General features: G+C 46.0%; 4 protein-coding genes across 4 annotated transcripts; 1 reads left to right on the top strand and 3 right to left on the bottom strand.

Moving 5' to 3' along the window:
• Positions 1 to 519: 519 nt before the first annotated feature.
• On the top strand, positions 520 to 5380 carry LOC136467926 (heparanase-like protein 3). The gene is made up of 9 exons (XM_066466741.1): positions 520 to 1212; positions 1798 to 1834; positions 2087 to 2270; positions 2363 to 2511; positions 2883 to 3116; positions 3205 to 3394; positions 3486 to 3611; positions 3734 to 3833; positions 3937 to 5380. Exons 1-9 carry the CDS (start codon positions 967 to 969, stop codon positions 4285 to 4287), a joined length of 1617 nt encoding a protein of 538 aa, XP_066322838.1. The 5' UTR covers positions 520 to 966; the 3' UTR covers positions 4288 to 5380.
• Positions 5381 to 5543: 163 nt separating this feature from the next.
• On the bottom strand, positions 5544 to 9101 carry LOC136467928 (uncharacterized). Its single transcript, XM_066466743.1, has 6 exons — positions 8835 to 9101; positions 8527 to 8651; positions 7137 to 7233; positions 6885 to 6994; positions 6031 to 6105; positions 5544 to 5725 (listed from the first exon to the last, which is right to left on the bottom strand). Exons 1-6 carry the CDS (start codon positions 8902 to 8904, stop codon positions 5675 to 5677), a joined length of 528 nt encoding a protein of 175 aa, XP_066322840.1. The 5' UTR covers positions 8905 to 9101; the 3' UTR covers positions 5544 to 5674.
• Positions 9102 to 9442: 341 nt separating this feature from the next.
• On the bottom strand, positions 9443 to 12649 carry LOC136464737 (uncharacterized). Its single transcript, XM_066463688.1, has 11 exons — positions 12370 to 12649; positions 12189 to 12282; positions 12017 to 12066; positions 11876 to 11925; positions 11415 to 11523; positions 11274 to 11334; positions 11110 to 11162; positions 10761 to 10853; positions 10484 to 10547; positions 10143 to 10250; positions 9443 to 10034 (listed from the first exon to the last, which is right to left on the bottom strand). The coding sequence occupies exons 1-11, from the start codon at positions 12394 to 12396 to the stop codon at positions 9790 to 9792; spliced, it is 954 nt and encodes a 317-aa protein (XP_066319785.1). The 5' UTR covers positions 12397 to 12649; the 3' UTR covers positions 9443 to 9789.
• A 2373-nt stretch (positions 12650 to 15022) lies between these two features.
• LOC136467925 (pyrophosphate-energized vacuolar membrane proton pump-like) lies at positions 15023 to 17798 on the bottom strand. The gene is made up of 3 exons (XM_066466740.1): positions 16860 to 17798; positions 16395 to 16774; positions 15023 to 16313 (listed from the first exon to the last, which is right to left on the bottom strand). Exons 1-3 carry the CDS (start codon positions 17661 to 17663, stop codon positions 15218 to 15220), a joined length of 2280 nt encoding a protein of 759 aa, XP_066322837.1. The 5' UTR covers positions 17664 to 17798; the 3' UTR covers positions 15023 to 15217.
• Positions 17799 to 22510: the final 4712 nt, after the last annotated feature.

Genomic DNA, 22510 nt, shown 5'->3' with positions numbered 1-22510 from the left:
TCCAATTGAAGAATGTCCAGCACGCACTTGCGATAAACAAGAACCTGTCTGCTGTCCAAAGGGCACCATGGCAGTGCTGTCATTTCATTTTAATTTACTCCTGATCACTTGCCGGCGTTACGAACTTCTGAAACAGAGGTAGTTTATAATCTTATAATTGCATATAGTATATTCTTCCTGCTACCCTTACGAAGAGCAGTACACTCGCTGTTGTGCTGTTACAAAGTACTGTGCTCTGGACATTGGTGAAAATGTGTCTTAAATTTGTACAAGTACCATTGTTTTTTAAATACTATTATATTAATATTGAATATAAAAAAAATTATAGCAGCATAGAGATATTGCTCCGTTTGTTTTGCTGATAAAATAAATCAAAATACTATTTTAGCTGATTTGTTGTAAGAAAACAAGTAAAAAAAAAATGGATCATAAGAGCGAGTGAGAGAATTTGCTTGAAGATTTGACAGCTCGCATGCGCTAACTAATCGTGTCCTTGAGATAAGATACGACTGCTCCGCGCTCCTACTCTGCTCAATCAGAGCGGAGTGCTCCTTTCGCGTTGCCTGCTTCTGCTTCTCCCTCTCGTAGCCATATAAACGATTCCAAGTTTCCCCGGCCCGTCGAACCTACTGCCATTAAAGTCGGCAAGCGGCGGGCCGGCGGCAGCCACCCTGAAACCAGGGGAAACCGAACCACCACGGTCAACTCTATCTGCATCCATCTGTCCGCCGACAAACCACACCACACCACAGCAGAGGGAGGCTCCCCCGCGTCGAGATGCTTTACATGGTGTAGCCGGCAAGAACCTTCCCTGTTCCCTCCCGGGCGCAAAGAGGCTCTCTTTAAATTCCTTCAACAGGGGATTGCAGCCTTTCCCCTGCATTTTCCCTCCGGTTGCAAGCCTTTTCTTGCCTTGCCACCCGGGCTGTCCTTCTTCTTGATTCTTGGCCTCGTTGGTTTCGCGGAATGGCGGCGGGGCTGCTGCTCAAGATGGTCGGCTTCTGCGTCTGGGCGCTCTTCTGGCTCGCTGGCTCCGCCACCGTGAGCACGAGCACCACCGCCTTCGCCGGCGGGGAGGCGGTGGTCGTGGACGTGCGGTCCGCCATTGCGTCCACGGACGACGACTTCGTCTGCGCCACATTGGACTGGTGGCCGCCGGAGAAGTGCGACTACGGCACCTGCAGCTGGGGCCTCGCCTCCCTCCTCAACCTGGTCAGTTCAGCTTCACAGCACACATCTCACCTTAGTAGCATCTTGCCAGATTATTTCAGTGTTTGATTCAACTGTGAACTTAATTCTGTTGTACGGGCTACGGATTACAACCCGTAGACCTCTGACGGGGATCTCAAGGAAATATCTTTTCTTTTTATTTTTCTCTGTTGGTCGGCATGGATCCTTCTTTAATTTGGGGCTCTGTTGGATAAAAATTTGGAATTTGATGGCCTAGGGAGTTTCATTCCATTGATTCCACAGACCACAGTCCTGTAGTCATGTGGGCCCCTGCATTTTTATTCCTACCAATCATGTGCAAATGTAAAACCTGCCAGCATACATGAACACTACTGGCTACTTGATCATATTCTAATGCCCAGTGCCTAGAGAATGGTTAAGAGTTTCATCAAAAGAAGAACAGATGACAATTGGTAGAAATTTTAACTAATTTGGTGCGTGCGTGCTCAACTGTGCGTTTACTACTTTTCAATTCGTTGGCTACTTGCTCTGTAGAGTAGAAGTTTGTGCAAATCAAACCACGACATGGGCGATTGACATTGGTCTTTAATATTTTCCTACCTGCAGAATCTCTCTAACAAAATCCTGATGAATGCCGTCAAAGGTAAGCCATCAAATGACCATCATCCCTTTCGCTTTCATAAGAAAATTTGCTCTACTATCCAATCGAGAAATTAAAGGTCTCCCTTGACATATAAAAGTCGTTGTTTTTTTGATGTGATGGTAACAAACCAAGTGTAGTGTCAGCAGCAGTACTTTGAAAGCCATGGCATTTGCTTTTCCTAAGATAAAATCCATGGAACTGATACTTTGATATTTACCAAATCATTGCATAATAATCTCATCAAACTTGCAGCATTCTCCCCTTTGAAGCTTCGCCTTGGCGGCTCTTTGCAAGATATGTTGATGTATGACACTGGTGACTCTCGCCAACCGTGCACCCCATTCGTGAAGAACACATCAGCGATGTTTGGTTTCTCGCAAGGTTGCCTGCCGCTGCGTAGATGGGACGAGCTCAACGCATTCTTCCAAAAAACTGGGTATTCTATCTACTCATTTACTACCTTCGGCCAGTTTCAGAAACTGCCTTCTCTTTGGACATGATTGCCTAACTTTCTGTTTGATTTTGCAGGCCAAAAGTTAGTTTTGGGCTGAATGCTCTGAATGGCCGGGTCCCGATGGCTGATGGTTCTTTAGGGGGGCCATGGAATTACACAAATGCAGCTTCTTTTATTCGCTACACCGTGAACAAAGGATATGATGTACATGGATGGGAGCTTGGTACGTTCTGTGTAATCTTGTGGATTGTGTTGGTTTTGTCAGAAAAGAACCTCACGTCATCTCCAAATGACAGGTTTTTATGCCACTTTTATTTAGATAGTAATAATAAGTATGTTGAGAAGAAATATTTTGATAAGTACGTAGAAAAGGAAACGGACAAGTATGTCAACATCACTTTTGATAATTGGTTAAGCTATGAGTTCTAAAGAGCTAAGGGGACGGGTCATAGATGATGCTTTCCTTGTCTTTTCACACTAATGTACAAAGGGCATACTTTTATTGCACACTGGTTTTGCTTAAGAAGTGATCTAATCTGAGCAGTACTTCTGCATAGTATAGTACTCTGTGACCTTAATACAGTGTTCCTGTAGGAAATGAACTCAGTGGCAGTGGAGTTGGAGCTCGAATTGATGCAGACCAATATGCAGCAGACGTGATCACCCTGAAACACATTATTGACAGCACCTACCAAAGCAACCCATCAAAGCCTCTAGTAATTGCGCCAGGAGGCTTCTTTGATGCAGCCTGGTTCACTGAACTCATCAGCAAAACAAAGCCGAATCAAATGGATACGATCACTCACCATATCTACAATTTAGGCGCTGGTATGCTCGCCTTGGTTTACAATTCATAGTACACGAGTCGTCAACGTGGAATCTGCATAATAACTGGATAAAATGCTGAATGTATCAGGGGTTGATGATCATCTGGTTCAGAAAATTCTTGATCCTTCTTACCTCGATGGCGAGGCGAGCACATTCAGCAATCTTCAGGGAATACTGAAGTCTGCAGGTACATCCACTGTCGCCTGGGTTGGCGAGGCTGGAGGGGCTTACAACAGTGGCCACCACCTTGTAACTGATGCATTTGTGTTCAGCTTCTGGTAAGCCAAGAGTTTCTTTTTGTCCTATGTTCAGCAATTGAAGTTACCGTCTGAAGAAGTGTTTATTGACTATCAACTGGTGATGCCTCAGGTATCTGGATCAGCTTGGGATGTCGGCAAAGTATGACACAAAGACTTACTGTAGACAGACCTTGGTTGGAGGGAACTATGGCCTGCTCAACACAACTACATTTGAACCAAATCCTGACTATTACAGGTAGACTAGACATACATAAGTTTTTCCAAAGCTTCAGTGAATGATAGGAGAGAAAAATTGTGCAGCAAAACAATGTGTCAATCCCACCATCATAATTTAGCATCTTTCTGCTTTCGCTGTAGTGCTTTACTGTGGCATCGCCTCATGGGTACCAAGGTCCTCTCGACGACATTCAACGGCACAAATAAGATCCGTGCTTATGCACATTGTGCGAAAAATTCAGTAAGGGGGCACATACAATGGAAAATTCCTGTTTCTTTCTGGCAACAGATCATAGTGACTGTCTGAACCATGCATGCTTAATTTATTTCCTTGAAATTTTCAGGAAGGGATCACTCTGCTCCTGATCAACCTTGATGGCAACAACACAAACCACATCTACGTTACGAGCCAAGGCGCACAGACCCAGAGTGCAAGGAAGGAGATGTCTGATCACTTTCCTGGGCTCGGGAAAGCAGCCGAGCTCACGAGACAAGAGTACCATCTCACTCCCAAGGACAGGAACTTGCAGAGCCAACAAATGTTGCTGAATGGCATTGTTCTGGCAACTGATGCCAATGGGGACATCCCAAAGCTGGAGCCTGTGCAGGTGGAGGGAACACAGCCCATAACCGTGGGTCCTTACTCCATTGTGTTTGCTCACATCCCCAGCTTCTATGCTCCAGCCTGTAGTTAGAATTTTCATCTGATTTTTTTCCAGCCTTCTCGATGTGAATCATAGATTAGATAATTCTGGGTGAACGGCGAAGCTTGTTCACCTGTCCGTGAAGTAAGCTGCAAGGCTGAAAGGTTTGTGATTTATCATTGTGTTGAGAGAGAAGTGTTCAGATAATGTGTGAGCAAAAAGGAAGGAAACTGGAAATGAATTAATAAAAGAAAAAAAAAGGTTTGCAATTGTGGCCCATGTGTCTATCATTTTGTTTGAGAAAGCAAAAAAGGTGACACGTTGGCAAGGAATCATATGATCATATCACGGTTGAAAGAGACAGGGAGGAAATATGGGGAGAAGCGACCATAAACCTTCTCCGGGGAGATTGGCGAATCCCAGAAAGTTGTTTTCGCCCTGCAAACCAAAGCTTAGTTTCATCATCTTCAGATCGGAGAAAAAGTGGGGGGTAAAAGATTTTGCAGTACGCATAGGTTTCACTTTCATGCTGGCACCACCAATCAATCCTATTTGTCACTGCAACTACAGAAGATCGCTTGACGGCATTGGTGGACAAGAGTTTGGACTCCATGTCGACTGTCTGTCACCGACACCAGCCTCTCGCTCTCCTTGCAAGTTCCACCCACGTTGTACAGTCACCGGAGTCCTCGGTCACTATGCATGGGTCCTGCCGGATTTTAGGTCTGTTTGCCTTGTGCCAAAACTCAAACATGCCAATTATTGCCGGCAGCCGACATGAACCCTGTATCCCCCATGATCTGCAAGACTCCAACTCTGACTCTGACCCTTGCTTGTCAGTTGTCTGGTTGTCTCGCAATGGACGCATCATGGCTCATTCGCCATACAGGCAGTTTAGGGCTGCACTTTGCAGCAGTTGTGTCAAGAAGCTTTTTAATTTTAAACGTAAAAGGTTTTCTTTCAGATGCAAGCTTGGATGAATGTGATGAAGAACAGAGTCTTCCGCTTCCCAGGTTGTGAGTAGGGGTCCATGGTCCATGCGATTTTATTCCAGTGGGTGGGCCTTCGTTTCAGGCCCAAGATTTGAATTATTGGATGGGCCAAGACTTATGCGGGCCAAAATAGCAGCATCTATGTCGACGCTATACACCCACCAACAGGGATGGGCCTCATCATCTGCTTCCCCTCTGATTTTCCTTCAAACAAAATTCTGCTTTCCTCTGATACCATTCACTCCAAGTATCAGCATGGAACCAACGAAAATCTCATCACGAGGCAATTTTTTTTTTTTGATATTTGAAAGGCGATGACAACAAAGATTACTACGATTTAGGCAAGTGAACCAGTAGTAACAAAGAAGATAATGCCCTGTTACATGTCACTGTGTATGGACAACCATGCTATGCAGACAAAACCGGAGCTTGCTTTCCATATTTCACTAGTCGATTGGCACTTCCACCTCCATCTTAAGGCCAGGATGGTCGATGATCTGTAAAGAACAGCACGAAATGGTTTCAGACGCTCATTCTGATGAGTGCTAGCGACATATAAGACGGTCACAAGGTTTCTAGATGAATATGGCATTACAATAGACATAGAAGAATATGCAAATAACCTATGATATGGATACAGCCGTGGATTTGGCTTACTGACGCCTTTGTTTGTGTTTTCTTCCCTCTTAATAGAAAACGTGCTTTTACGTGGATTATTTCTACCTATCAATACAATAACACGCAATTCTCTTGCATGTTCAGAAAGAAAAAAAGATAAGGTTACGGAAAAGGATTTCTGTACCTGGATAAAATCTTCCAACGAGAATGCACAATCCCTTGTGTACCCTGCTTCTTCCAGGACCTTAGTTACTACTTGCTGCAAATTGTACAGTTCCGTATAAAAACCACACGACCAATTTATGTGAAAACAAGAACAGAGATATGTGCTTGTGTCCAAAATTTGTGGGAAATTATGAGCATTTCACTAACTCCGAAAACCAGCAAATCATCTCAGAACACTAGACACATTTGGAGAAAAAAATATAAAAGATATTAACATTTTTTTTAACGCAATATAAAAGGTATTAGCATGTACAACATAATTTCTTGAAACCAAACATTTCTAAAGTAACGAGGCCATTGAAGCTGCTTCTTAACAAAAATTGGATAGCAATGGTGAAACAACTTCGTTTATACAAATGGTAAGAGATAACAATTGTTGATTTTGATCTCTTAGTCTTAGTCTTAGGTATACAAATACAACAGAGACCCGAATAAAATTCCCTTTCTCTAAAAAAATAACGATAGATTTTGATCTCTTAGGTATACAGTATGACTTCCTAAACGATTATGTAGATTGTATCTCAAATCCTATGCAAAGTACTATCTTTACACAGCACATAGAAATGGACTGTAAATCATGCTGCTTCACGCTTTTCTGCTCTGAAGAAACCTAGAATCTAGTTTCAGGTTTCAGGGTTTCCCTCCAGTTCAAAACAAATGATGCCCACTTGACAGGGCACTAGTTGAAGGATAACAGTTAGTTGAAGAGAAAGAGTAAAATGGTCATGCCACAAATCCAAATATTTTTCGTGACACGAAAAAAGGAAACCTTCCCGACGAGATACAAAAATTTATGAAATAATAGATGAGCACCTCTCTTTGCTCCTCGGACATGAATGACCCTGTTAGGTCCCGTAAAACCTCTAGCAGATCCTTGAAGGTTATTTTTCCCTTGCCATCAATGTCATAAACCTTGAATATCACTGCTTCACCAAACACAAAACATAAAAGAAAAAATTGAGAAAGTGAGTGATCCTGGGTACTGAGGACATCATCATTCATCATCTATTTGCTTTTAAGATCAAGTAGGAAGGAAATGAAACACAAACATGGCAGTGGTATTACACTCGATCTTCTGCCGAAGACTGGCCTTTGCACTGAAAGTAGAAAGAAAAGCAACAAAATCCTTGAAGTTCAATCCATCAACCATTCGGAGCAACCTCTGAAGAAAACAACAAAAAAAAGAGGTACTCGAAATCATCACTTCAATGCAAGAGCTCCTGCCACTTTCTTTCAAAAAATGATACTCAAAATCATCACTCGAGAGCAAGATTTTGGATGAATCAACTGAAGCAGTACACTGCTTGTCCTGGCAGATCTTTTTAGAATTATAGTGCCGAGCCCCAGTCTTTAACCATAGGCAAAAGACAGAATATCGTTTACAGCGTAGCAGACGGGTGATTGTCCTGGCAGATCTTTGTCATGTAATTTATGATATCAAGAGATAGCACTATGATTGAGCTCAAGCTACATAGGCAAAAGACAGAATATCGTTTACAGTGTAGCAGACAGGTGATTGTCCTGCCAGATTTTTGTCGTGTAACTTATGATATCCAGAGATAGTACTATGATTGAGCTCAAGCTATTGGCTTCATGTTGGAGGTTACTTCTTTACATGACGCACTACTCAATCTGAGTGTGTGTCTCACGCTGCTACAAAAAAATGAGTACGGTCAGGTCAGGCCGTTAGGGTTTATGCCTAGTGTTCTAGCCGTGTATGTGTATCCTATTGGTCAAGTTGTTCTGGCAAGCACAACTGAGGCTGTTCTTCAGCAAGCCAGCAGATACAGAGGAACGCAACCAAACTTGCCCAGACAGTGCGGTTGATATGGTCATGTGGATTAGGCCATGTTTGAGAGTGTTTCTAGCAGCTTTTGCTTCCCCAGAAAGCTTGAAAAGCCAGAAACTCCCCAAACAGGGTTGCTTCGTCAAGCAAAAGAGCACCAAAAGCTACACTTTGTACTACAAGTAGTGAAGCTCACTCGGAGTAGCTTCCCGAGTTTTCCCAGGATGCTTCTCCAAGAGATGCTTTTGGATAAGCTACAAGTCCCCTAAACATGAACTTAAGCTATAATAAAAGTGACTAGCAGCTGGTTAGATGTCTTCTTTACGTTCCTTTTTTTTCTGATTCACATGGGGACTAAATGGCTTATATTCAGTAGTATTAGAGAGTGTTGTAAATTGGCAGCACTCCGAGGGCAGATATGCAAACAAAAATCAAAAGGAGGAAAGTACAATAATCTGTAGCAACAGCACCAATCCAAGAGCAGTAGTACTGCAAGACCAAGATCCGCATAACTGGCAACGTAGTACAGCACAAGTAAAGAAATTGCCAATGAAATGAAAAGAATGGGACAGACAAAATCAATATATATCTTCTCAGACTGAGAAAAGAAGAAAAAAAACTAAAGCCACAGGAAACTTATCATGAACCAGAGGAAGTGGGTGGTGGCACCTTGGAGAGCGGGTTGAGGGAGAACTCGGGGATGGAGAGGAACTCGTCCTCGGAGATGAAGCCCTTGGCGCTGCGGTCGAGTTGGCAGAAGCGCTTGTACAGCGACACGATCTCCTGCTGCGAGACTGCTCGAGAATCAAATTAAACACCAATTATTATTATCACAAAAAGAAAATGGAATTAGAACCGTCGTGACATATGGATATATATATACTAGTAGATAACTATAGTAGATTATAGAGAAGAAACCAAATTGGGAAAGAGAGGGGGTGAAGGATCGGATCGTCCGTGGGGCGAGCGGCGCCTACAGAGGTAGTTGCAGTGCTCCTGCACCTCCTCGATGTCGTACTGGGTCAGCATGGACGACGCGTTCCCCATGGCTTCGCTTCCTTCCCCTACGATCCACCAGTTGCCGCCGCCGCCGTGGCCGCCTATTGAGTTTGCAGAACCGAAGAGCGCGGCGGTGAAATTGGCGGGCGGTGGCCTCGTGCGGATGGAAGAAGGGAAAGGGACGCGATGGCACGAGACGCCGCCAGCTTGCCAAGTAGTATATCGGGCCGCATATTCTCGTGCCAGAATTCAGGTTGCTGGAGCCGAGGCATCTGTTCGCCTTTTTTTTTTCAGCCACTAACTGTGGCCCCGAGTCTGCCTGCCACCGCGACCGAGCATTGATTGGCTTACGTGTCGTGGGCCTCGTCGCGGCTGGGTTGGAAAGAAGTAAATACGCGGGCCTGCTGCCCTTTCCGTTTCTTCGTCCTTGGGAAAGGTGTCAGACCTGGGCCACACTGATGTTGTATCAGGCATTCAGGCCTAGTCAGTAGTAATCAGGTACATGCTGCAAGGACACAAACAGGCCATGTCATCCCTGGCCCATGTCAGATTCAGATCAGACAACATCCATCCACAAGGCAAAATATGCACAAGGACACAAACAGGATCTCAGCCGAATCAGTAGTAATCAGGTACATGCTGCACAGAGCGACAGCTCAAAATTACCACAAATGTTCTGCCTCGGCACAAAAATGTTCCTATTTTCCCCCCTTTTTTAGTAGATGGTGTGGGACAAACATCGGCTCTGTTCGCTTGAACTTATCAGCCGTACCGTTTTAGCGAAATAACAGTGTTTTTCTCTCACAACAAATCATCATCAGCATCAGCTGTTTTTCCAGCCGGCCGAACACAGATCATCTCCTGGGGGTTTCAGAGTTTCTGGCGCTGTTTACCACGGTGGTGGAGCAAAAACAGGCTGGCCCAGGTTGCAGCTCAAGAGTCTGTGGATGGTTTGATGGCGTCCGCGCTGGCACTGTGGCTGGAAGCCTTCTTCATCTGCAGGGCGGTTTTGTAAGGCGGGGCGATGGGAGGCTGGACGGGGTCCAAGCTCCGGTAGGAGCCGCCGTCTGTGCTCGGGAGCGGGTATGAGCGGTCGGAGTCGTAGCCGCTGAGATCCCCGCAGGCAAGGAACGGGATGTACACCTTGTTTGGTCCCTCGAGCCATCCGCTTCTGCAATCTGCACATGACGAATGGTATTAGAGCTGAGTAGGCCTGTCTACCAAGTCATTATGTGGTGTGCCCAGTCGAGGGAGCAGAGTGTTGTACGAGCATTTGTAGCCCTCACCTAAATCGTCACCTCCTGAAGGAGTCCCCACTTTCTCTAGCAGGTGGTATAGATCTTCCTCTTTGAACCCTTCTGGAGGTGAATAGTTCTCACAAACTGCAAACGCCTCTGTTTGACAAATGAAAAAGGACAAACAAATGTAAAAGACCACATGCACATTTTCCAACTGAAAGGATACACATTCTTATGACCATAAGTTGCCTAACAGAAATGACCCAAATATGTTCAACAACTAACAGCAATTTCAGAATTATGACCATAAGTTGCGCAAACCACTCAAGGTTGAGAAAGCATATAAGGAGCACATGTATGAAACTTCTTTTACAAGATATAAGACTTACCAATGCTTGAGTTCCTGCTACTTTTTGGCTTCGCAAATGTAACTTGTGAGAAGAACAGTTTTAGCTGCATAAAGCCACAGATAGGAATAAATAACCCAATCACCATCTCGTCCAAACATTTACAAAGTTAAGGGGCACAATGTGGGAAAAAATATCTGGATAACATAGTCATAAGCCATAACTAGCAAAGCTTTCATACTAATGATGATGGAGAACTGTAGAACAGCACAGTCTCATGAAACTGATGGTGCAAAGATCTTGCCAAAGTGAATGTTACCTGGCAGTACAGGAGACTTGTATCTTTACCCCGAAATATCTTCGCGACAAATTTTCCACCAACTTTGAGTACATGAGTCACAATAGTCAATGCCTAATTGCAAGGTGGTACATAAATTAAATAGAGAACAGAAGCCACCATGACAATTCAAACTGAAGATGATAAAGTCATGCCATAATTGACAAAGAGCAAGAAGCTCCAGAAATCAGGTAAAAAAAAGGTAGTTGTTCAACATAGCTGCTACACCCAAACTCAAAATTGAGCTTCATCCCACAAATAATGTGAATCATTAATGACAGAACATGCTGACGCAAATTGGATGCAGATAGACAAATGGATAAAAACTAACCGCGAGTATAAGCTGGGACTGAACAAATTCGTCCATATCATGAAGGCCAGTAACTGTAGTCACCCAAAGAGCAATAATCATGTTATCATGCAACCCTCACCAGTGACAAAATTTGGTGCAGTTAATGGCAGGAGTAGTTCTCTTGCACTGATATGATATCTTACCATCCGGAGCTCCATCGCAAACAACCAAGTCTGCTTTGCATCCATCAAAATGCCTAATAACCTGACAGCAAATCCATACTAATTAGCCACAGCCAGCTAACTGCATCAACAAAAATCAACCCCTCTTTCTGTCCATCTTACCACTTCTGCTGTCCGGGCATTGGTGATGTCACCCTGCACTTGTATAACACCTTCTATCGGGGCCATTGGTTGCAAGTCAATTGCAACGATGAGAGGAAGATCGCCTTCCCTAGTAGCATAAAACAACAGAACCAAGAAGAGCAAAGCGAGGCCATCAGATATCCACAACAAAATAACGCAAGAACAGACTGCGGCATACTGGCGCTGACGCTTAGGCCCTGTTTAGAAGCCACCCAAAATCCAAAATTTTTCAAGATTCCCCGTCACATCAAATCTTGCGGCACATGCATGGAGCATTAAATGTAGGTAAAAAGAATAACTAATTGCATAGTTTGCCCGTAATTGGCGAGACGAATCTTTTAAGCCTAAATAGTCTATAATTGGACAATTTTTGCCAAATACAAACGAAAGTGCTACAGTAGCCAAAAGCAAAAAAAAATCGCATCTAAACGGGGCCTTACTTGCAATCAGGAGACTGTTTTGCTGGTACATACAGGTTCCGGCTCAAAACCTACAAGTGACAATAGGGAATCAAGCAATCAGACCCGAAAAAAGAAAAAACTCTGGTAAAGATGGGTTACTGGGCACGGGCACAAGGATACCTGGCTCCAGCTTCCGGGAGCAGCACACAGATCAACCACACGCTTCACTCCTGCGGGAAAAAGGGGATAATTTTCATCAGATGGCTACTGTTCGTTCGTGGTCTGCTACAGCTAGGTCAGCCACAACATACAAGCACGTAAAGGTAAGCAAGCAGTTAGGTCGAGCTGATACCATGGAAGATGTCGAACTCCTGGTCTATCTGGAGGAGCTTGAAGGCGCTGCGAGCTCTCCACCCTTCCTCTTTGGCCTTCCGGTAGTAGATGTCCTGAGCAACCGGCACCGCAGACCGGTGAGAAGCGGGGAAAACGCAAGAGCGGAGGAGGAGCTGGGCGGAGAGGCGGAGGTAGCGTACCCTCTTGTCCTTGGAGGCCTTGCCCATGATGACGACGAGGCGAACCGAGGAAGGGGGCGGCGGCGGAGGAGGGCGGGGCGGCGGCGGCGGCGGAGAGAGCGAGTAGTCGGAGGACGTGCTGGCGCCGCCTAGTGTTTTGAGCCCACTGGGCTTTTGGACGGCCCAAGAAAAACCGTGTCGTTCCAATTCAGAAATCAGAAGCGTCAGCGGCGGCGGCGGTCAGAACCGGCGTGAAGCCACCGTCGCCGGCAGGCGGCGGCGCGGAGCGGCCTGGCGTCGTGCTCGTGCGTTATCGCCTAGGATTGGTTAATACTATCACTGGCCTAGTTTGTTCTGTATGGCTAAAGCTTCCTGTGATCCATGCATGCCTTTTGCTGGCCATGAATCTGAAATGTGTCCTCTGGTTTCAGTGAACAAGCTTGAAGTTAAATTCTCCAAGCACAAATCGGCGTTCGTGTCGTCTGCGAATCCTCTAGGTTTGAAACTCCATGTAGCAAATGTGGAGTTCTATCCAAAAGAGTTAAATACATTGGCAGCTCTTTAGCATGTGGGCCTATGCCATTTGGATTCTCTGTTGGCTGTTGCCCTTTTCCGTGTCGGCTGGGCGCGCGCGTTCCTCGGTGAAAGGGAAGAAATGTTCAGTGATCACAATTCGCACCACATTCACCCAGCAAAATCCGCAAAGTTATAGATGAACATGAGAATGCAGGCGGGGCGTGTTCTTAACGTTACCCGCCCGCCCCGCCTCGCAAAATAGCTGTATGCGGCTGTTGCGGACCAGCTGCCAATTGACTGCGGACCACTATCGTTCAGCCCGCTAAACCCGTTGGACACAAGTGAATTCCCACGTAAACCCGCAAGACCCGCAAAAAAGTGTCGCCGCCGCTTAGCGCTCTCTCCGATGAGAGTTTTACCTTTGTGCAATTATAAAAGTTTGTAATTGTTTATGAGCCGTTAAAAAGTTTGAGCGGTCACATGTGTCACTGCTCTAAATTTATTTGCTCTCCACACCATTCCGTCCATTTCGGTTGCTAACGGTAGCCAACGGAGCTATGAAAAGACTTAAATGCCCTCAGACTAGAGAAGCAAGATAAAATTCAGTTTTCCCCTGTGCCACTCCCTGGCAGAGTGTTTTAGTCAAACTGATTGGCATTGACCCTTCTTAACCACACTAATTTATTTGGTATTTAAATTATTTGCAATAATTTTTTGTTTTGAAAAACACAAATTTGAAAATCTCACCTTTCTTATACTATTAAACAACAACCTATTCCGACGGCAATATTTCCGATCTAGCTGGGACCCAAGACTAAAATCAAAAATCAAAAAAAGATAATAATAAACCAAACTATTTTTTAAATAATATTTTTTTTCCTCATCTTGGGTATTCAGAACAACCGTGGACAGCACAAGTCAGGGCTGCCAAACTAATTACTAACTGATTTTTAACACGTATCATGAAAGCAAAACATCACGATTGCAAAGAATTTAAGGTGAGTTGACAGTAGTTAGCTAGCTAATGGCCCCGTTCGCTGGTCTGAAACTTGGCTGAAACTGGCTGAAAACACTGTTCCCGCTGAATTGTTACGAGAGAAAAATATTGTTCTGGCTGAAAAAAAAAACCAAATAAGCCGAATATGGGGTAAGCCGAACAGGGCCAATGACACATAGCTAATATTAGCCGGTAAATAATTGATTAGCTATCAGTTAGCTAGAAGTAGGCATGCAAATAGGTCAGAGTTAGTAGATCCAAACACTAACCCAATCAACCCACCAAATTCTTTTTGGGTTTTGGGCCAACCCAAACCCACTCTGTCCTTGAGTACTGGTTCCATCAGTCAACAAAGTGCCTCCTACTTGTTGCCTTCAACGGGGGCATTTTTGACATTCCAACTGGCCGGACCCGCATGTCAGGGCTGTGAAAAGCCAACGAAATGGAGACGGAATGGAGACGGAATAGCGTGAAGGGCAAATAAGTTTGAAGCAGTGGCATCTGTGACCGATCGAACTTTTTAATGGCTCATGGACAATTGTAAACTTTTATAACGGCACGCAAGTAAAACTCTCCTCTCCAATCCCATGGCTACCGCCGGCGCGCCCTTGTCGGCATCGCACTCCTCGGCGGCGGAAGCTGGCAGCAAGATGACTTAATCCGCTCCCACCAGCCACCGCCCTCGCCAATATTTCCTCGAGGTGGATCCCAACGAACCATCGCGAACATCTTCTTTCCCCATCACATGTGCAGGTGACCAGGTGTGCGATTGAACTAAGCTTTTGTTTTGAGATGTGGTCGTACTTGCCACTCGACTTCTTCAAAGACATTTGGATTTCACTGATTGCTGATTGATCACATTTTGAGCTATTCAACCTTTGTTTTGGTTCAGAAACATGGCCTTTTGGCCTTCATGTCGTCATTGCAGTCGTTGGAGGCTTGAAAAAGCAAAGGCACTAGAACTTTCTTACTTTGTGGCCATGCGCGAAGTCTCTAAGCAGTAGAGGCGCCATACGCTGCTTCCGGTTCGCAAGATGAGGTGCCATACGCTGCTTCCGGTCCGCAAACCCGCTAGATTAATTTGCGGCAAGCGTTGCGGGTTCATTGAACACCATCTGGTCACTCTGTACTGTAGTAGGACGAGCAATGCTGGAAAAGCTACACAACTTCACAAAAGCTAAACCTCAGATTTAGTACACACTGCACGGCAACCTTATAGGCAAGCTACTACTTACATTTAAGGAGAAGGAATCGTGCCGGAGCTAGCAGGGGGGGGGCTTAAATTTATTGACACTACACGCGCCGGAGCTAGCAAATCTCAGGTCATCCTCAGGTCCCAAGAGCAGCAACAGTAATCTAGAAGAGCTTGAAGAGGATGCCGCCGTGGGCGGCGAAGAACGGCGCGAAGACGAGGGACTCGACGGCCATGAGCTTGATGAGGATGTTGAGCGAGGGTCCCGACGTGTCCTTGAGCGGATCGCCGATGGTGTCCCCGATGACGGCGGCCTTGTGGCAGTCGGATCCCTTAGGCCCCAGCGACCGGGCGTGCTCGCTGGCCCCGGCCTCGATGTACTTCTTGGCGTTGTCCCACGCGCCGCCCGTGTTGGAGGCGGAGATGGCCACCTGCACCCCCGACACCAGCGCGCCGGCGAGCACCCCGGCCAGCGTGTGCACGCCCAGCAGCGTGCCCACCACCAGCGGCGTCAGCATCACCAGCGCGCCCGGCGGGACCATCTGCCTGATCGACGCGTCCGTCGAGATCTTCACGCACCGGGCGTAGTCGGGCTTCCCCGTGCCCTCCATCAGCCCCGGGATGGTGGCGAACTGCCGCCGCACCTCCTCCACCATCTCCAGCGCGGCGCGCCCCACGCTCTTCATCGTCATCGCCGAGAACCAGTATGGGAGCATCGCGCCCGACACCAGCCCGATGATCACCTTCGGGGACAGCACGTCCACCACCTTCACGCCCGCCCTGCTCACGAACGCGCCGAACAGCGCCAGCGACACCAGCGCGGCGGAGCCGATGGCGAAGCCCTTCCCGATGGCGGCCGTCGTGTTCCCGGCCGCGTCGAGCGCATCGGTCCTCTCGCGGATCCTGTGGCTCATCCCCGCCATCTCCGCGATGCCGCCGGCGTTGTCGCTGATGGGGCCGTACGCGTCGATGGAGAGGCCCGTCGCGATCGTGCTCAGCATGCCGAGTGCCGCCACAGCGATGCCGTACATCGCCGCTACTGTGAAGCTGACGTAGATGCCGACGGCGATGGCGAAGATGGGGATTATCACCGACTTGTATCCCAGAGCAAGCCCGAATATGACGTTGGTCGCCGCGCCGGTTCTGCAGGCGTCGGCCACATCCTGCACAGGGCTGTATGCATTGCTGGTGTAGTATTCTGTGACATATCCGATGATCAAGCCAGCCCAGAGACCAATTGCAACACACAAGAACAATCCCCTGCAAAGCAGTGTCATTATCATCAGAATATAACAATTCGATTCATGATTAAATTAGAAGCACCATTACTAACTAGCTCACCAGTTGGTAACTTCCTTCTGTTCACCGAAATTGAAGATTGTGAACTTAGCCGGGAGTGCCAGCCAAGTGATGAGCGCGATGCCGGCGGTCATCAGCGCCGTCGAAATGATGAGCTGCTTCTTCAGTGCAGGCTCGATCTGTTTGACATCCTTGATCTCGAAGAAGTCGGTTGCGAAGAGCGTGGTGACGAGGCAGACGACGATGCCGACAGAGCTCACCAGCAGCGGGTAGCACATCCCGGTGAAGTCGTGGTTGACACCAAACGAGGAGATGGATGCCACGACAAGGGCGGCGCAGGAGGATTCGGCGTATGAGCCGAAGAGATCCGATCCCATCCCGGCGATGTCGCCGACGTTGTCTCCGACGTTGTCAGCAATCACCTGAGGAAGAAAGAGAACTTGCAGGTTCAGTGAAGTGATTTTTTTTTAAAGAAAAGCATAACTGAACAAGTGAACAACAACTTACAGCAGGGTTTCTGGGATCATCTTCAGGGATGTTCCTCTCAACTTTGCCGACAAGGTCCGCGCCGACGTCGGCCGCCTTGGTGTAGATGCCGCCACCAACCCTTCCAAACAGCGCCATGGAAGACCCACCGAGACCGTACCCAGTGATGGACTCGAACAGCCCCTCCCAGTCGTCGCCGTAGTAGAGCTGGAACAGGTTGATGGCGACGTAGAGCACGAGGAGGCCACTGGACGCGAGCAGGAAGCCCATGACGGCGCCCGACCGGAACGCGGTGACGAAGGCCTTGCCGACGCCCTTCCTGGCCTCCAGCGTGGTGCGGGCGTTGGCGTACGTGGCGACCTTCATGCCGAGGAATCCCGACACGACGGAGGTGGCGGCGCCGAGCAGGAACGAGACGGTGCTGAAGACGGCGTTAAACAGCGCGGGCTTGCACTGTTTGCCCTCGCTGTAGGCGCAGGGGCGGCTCTGGGTGCTGAACCCGTCGACGGAGCCGAGGAAGACGAAGATGACGGCGGCGAAGACGCACATGAAGCCGCCCACGTACCGGTACTCCGTGAAGAGGAACGACGTCGCGCCCTCGGCGATGGCGCACTGGATCTCCGCGCACCGCACCACCACGTCGTGGTCGTTCAGCCCCTCCTCCTCCTCGATCAGCGAGTCGACGAGCACGTCCTTGTCGCGCCCCGACGATGGAGCCAGCTTGACGCGCGAGACGAGCACCCACTGCGCGACGGCGAAGGCGATGCCGACGGCCGCGGCGAGCGGGATGAGCGCCTCGGTGGCGACGTCTGACAGGATCGCCATGGCCGGAACGGAACGGGACCTGGGCGGCCTGTGCCCTTGGGGTGGTGGAAGGAAGTGAGTGGCCTGGGGATGTGAAGCTCGCGCTCGTGTGGTGCGGAGGATCGGCGTGCGTGCGCCTCTAGGCTCTAGTGTGCAGTGCAGTGCAGTGTAGTGTGCTCTCTGTTTCGGTCTTTCGTCCTGGTGCTCGCCGGAGGTGTTCGGTTTATATAGGTGGTGCGAGCGCAGGTCGAGCTGTCGGGTGTGCACGGGACGGGACGGAAGGAGGCAACAGGTGGTTCACGGACAGGGACTAGCCGACGCGCGCGCGGTGGAGACAAACAAACGATTTTTTTTGAAGTATTATGTGTAGTAAAAAAATAGTAGCTTTATTTAATCATCAAGCACATGAATTACCAAGTGCACCTATATCAAAATGTTTTTGTGTGCTTCTCTTATACTTCCTCCATCACAAATTATAAATCATTCTGATTTTTTTGGAGAGTTAAAGTATCTCAAGTTTAACCAAATTTATATAATAAAATAATACTATTTATGATACCAGATAAGTATCGTTATATTTTTTATTATATATATTTTTATAATATACTTATTTGATGTCATAAATCTTTGTAATTCTCTTGAAAATGTTGGTCAAACTTGAGATGTTTTGTAAGAGTATACTTTATAGGTGCCTGATTTTTTTTATGTAGTTTTGTCACTGTTTGACTAAAGAAATTATGAACCATCTCCTTTGAGTTATCATTTTAATTATATTATAGTTGGTTGTCTAAGATTATTGTCTGGAAACTGAAGTACCTAAAATATAGCAACTTTTTTTAACAGAGATCCTATCAAATCAAAATGTTATCGACGAGAGGCTTTTGATCCAGTCGTGCAGATCAAACTAAAACAACGAAGGGGAGGAAAACTAGGAGGATTGGTCGTCCAACCGGAATGCCATGGCAGTAAAGGAAAAGGAGTGCAACGAAGCTGAGAGACCGAGATGACCCCGGTGCCAAGTGGGATCGGTAAACATTTGGGAGAAGACAAGCCGTGGTCGACGTCGCGTCGCGTGGTCGCAGTTTCTGTGGGATCGTCCTTATCCGTCGCCTGTAGTTTCCCCTGGAATCCTCGATCCTCTGGCCCCTCCGGTCACCAGACGCTGCGCGCGCCGCCGGTGTCGGCTTCATTCCTCGGCGACGCCGTCGGGTTTCGTCCCACTTTCCGCTCCCTCCGATGGCGACGGGCCACGGCAGGACGCAGATAATGAGCACTAGCCCTCTGAATATTTCTTTTAGGAGGGCTCTGGTGGGTAATAAACTTACAGAATGGCTTAGTCTAGTAGCAAGTATTTCTCATGTCGAACTAATAAATGGATCTGATCATTTTAGATGGAGTTTAACCAGCTCAGGTTCATTCTCAGTCAGATCCATGTATCTCAACCTTATAGATACAAATACATCTTTTCGGCATAGGAAGATTTGGAAGATAAAAGTTCCTCTAAAAATAAAAATTTTCCTCTGGTTCCTACAAAGAGGTGTCATTCTTACCAAAGATAATCTGTCTAGGAAAAATTGGAAAGGGAGTCAGAATTGCGTTTGTTGCAATGGGAATGAAACTATTCAACACTTATTCCTGGACTGCCCTATTGCCATAATGATTTGGAGGATTATCTTCTTTGCTACTAGTTTAACTCAACCTAGATCAATCAGCCACATGTTTGGTAACTGGCTGTCTAATCAAAATAAAAGGATTAGAAATTTGATTTGGGTGGGAGTGGCTGCTATGTGTTGGGCTATTTGGAGATGCCGTAATGATGTTGTTTTTAATAAAATAAAATCTAACTCTATTATGCAGGTCATTTTCAGGGGAGCGTACTGGTTACGCTTCTGGGCCCAGCTGCAGCGTGAAGAGCAAGCTAAGGACGCGCTCTCGACAATAAGCAAGAAATTAGAAGTTATTGCTCTAGAGATATCCAATAACGGATGGAAACAATTTTATTGTTTAAGTTAGCGTCTTGGTCATGTTATAAGACCTTGGCTTTCTTTTTGGTTTTATCATTATCTGTAATTTTGGGCTGTGTACATCTACGGATGTAGAGGCCGGATGTTTATCCATTATCTAAAAAAAAAAAAAAAAAAGTAAAATAACCGAAACGAAACTGAGGCGGCAGCCGACAGGGGTCCCTCGGCGACGGCGTTGCCTGTTTTCGTTCCCGCGGCCACTGCACTACGGCAGTTTTCACCTTTCAGCGAAACGCTCTGCCCGGCCGAGCTCATGGACTGATCCATTCTTGGTACTTGGATAATGTGATCTGATGCTGCTACCTGCAGCGGCTGCTTCAATGTAGCCGCGCTGCACCTTCGAATACACGCACACATATGCAGCAATCTTCTGAAGGGGAAAAAAAGTTTTTTTTAAACTTGGTTGTCCTGAAAGTTTGTCAGGGCTCGTGTATGTCCAATCTCCAATGCGGCTTGTTTAGGTTCGGTTCGCTTGAACTTATTAGTCTAATTTATCATGGTACATTGTTATTTTTTTTACAATAAAACAATATTAGCCGATTTATCAACCGTAAAAACCATCGACCGAACAACCTATTAGTTGCTTGGCTTGGCTGATCCTACTACACAAGCTGCGAGCATTCCGATATGCGTGAACGACGGAATGAGCAGTCGGTCAATGCTTCAGGTCTTCTTCCACTGCTCGCCATGGCGGTGCATGGAGGAGGCCAACACTGCCGTTGCACTGGCAGAGCAGTATGCTAGGTCTCTGCTCTGACGAACAAGAAGTGGATTGATCGAGTTGATGCCTTGTCACACTAGCTTCCCAACATCAAGATCGTCTTTTTAAGTTCTCAACTATTTAAAAACGTTATTAGTTAGTAGACAAAATATGCGTACTATATTTCCCACGGTCCAGGTTTACTGAAAAACCGTTGGCACTAAGACGACGCCAGTGTATTATATGCCTGATGACGAATGACGACTCAATCATCAACATCATAATACGAAAAGGAACCATTTTCTAAGCATCTCGTTGCTAATCCAGGGGCCGAATCCCGGACACCAGAGTTTTGTGCTGCCGTAGATTGCAGAGACGTCAGACGTGCTCTGCTTACATACCCTCCAATGGCCTTCAGTTCAGCATGATGTCAACGTGTACATCAATTTATTTTAAACATGTTGGTTTACATTTTTTTTGGGTACGTGCAGTCGTGCTTGTGCCCCGTGCAGCTGACACACAGAAATAACCTGACAAGTTTTCTTGCTAGTGACTTTTCGAAGGAAAAAAACAAACTCGTTCAGCTTATATGCGGAACCTCGAAATCTAGTCGCACATCTCGTTCTCCTACGACTAAAAAGAATAAAGTATAGATATTTTTTGATGCGATATTTATTTTTGTTCATTCGTTTGCCCACGCCTGCGATCCCACGACATCTCCTGCATGTTGTGTTCTTTGGTGCGATTCTCCTTGATTGAATATTGTCTGTTATGTGATAGAGGAATCACGATAAAATAGAAAGTAAAAATTATTGTGCTATCCATATACACATTGCATGTTTGCATGCACCGGTATACATGGCAACGAGCAAAAGGAAAGAGAATTAACACATAAGAAAAGAGAATTAAGACAAAAGAAACTTCTTTGTATTTCTGAGAACCTTGTCAAATCTGCCTACATTTAATTACTTCATCTCTTTGCATTTGCAAAATTGACAACTTTTTTCTCCTTTCATTTGGTTTCACGCTCACGTGTTTCAACGCTCTCACTTGTTGTTTCTTGCTGAAATTGCCCTTTGTTCATTTTGAATCATTTCTCCATATTCTAATTAAACTACAAAATTTTGAATTATGATACGAGATAAGACATGCAAACATATATTTCAAAACTACCTGTAGAGTTCAAAGAACTTAATAAATAAATCCTTCTGGAGGCAATGCAAATTCTCTCTAATCTTTTATTTGGTATAGTTAGTGTTATCATAGTACCCGCATGTATTCATGGAAAGTAAATCATGGACAAAACGTGGACACTTTTTGGTGCAACATTGCAACATGGATCCATCGTCCTGCCGATATCCTTAAGACAAATCACATAAAGAATGAGAGTCCCTCTATGAGATTGCTCACACAAGACTCAAATTTATATCTGATCATGATAATGTTGAATTGCTTTTTGCATCAAAAACATCGACAATGATAAACGGGGACATAGATTTTAGTATGCATAGTGGAGGAAAACTCAACCCTGGCCTTCTCAGTAGCTTTTCTGAGCCTTTGCAGTGCTAACTTGTCCTTACTCAGATAGTCAAGAGGTGCACCATAAAATTATGCACCACTAAGAAAAATATCACCATTGGTTGCCTTGACCCGAAAAATATGTCGAAATTAAAAATAACAACACCTAATTCAACATCTTGGAACAAACAATCAAGTGGATACCTTATTCTACACTATATGTCTGTGTGGAATACTTCTAAAGCCACATATATTTATACGGTGAGTATAACATACTTTGCTTTAAAATTTTATAAGAGATTTTTTAAGACACGCAGTATTATCCATGTGACAGGCACTAATATTTATATATATACTCGAACATGTGTGTATAGGATTATATAGAGATGCAGCGGAACTTATTCATAGATTTATTGGCGCATGAAAGAAATGGATATCGGAGAATTCTTTCTGCCGATATAAAATATTATCTTAGACACACCACGAAAAAGTCTATACAATAGATTTTGTGAGCCTGCGACGCCGCGCTCTCCGTGACCGTGTTAATTTCACGAACTTTGCTTTTTGAATTAAATGTCACTTTAACGTCGGTATTTAATTTAACAGTATTGTTATCTTATCTTGCG

The sequence above is a fragment of the Miscanthus floridulus genome, chromosome 7, assembly GCF_019320115.1.
Source record: "Miscanthus floridulus cultivar M001 chromosome 7, ASM1932011v1, whole genome shotgun sequence".
Lineage (NCBI taxonomy): Eukaryota > Viridiplantae > Streptophyta > Magnoliopsida > Poales > Poaceae > Miscanthus > Miscanthus floridulus.
Note: the sequence above shows the minus strand (reverse complement) of the source record. Positions and strands in the feature narration are given on the sequence as shown.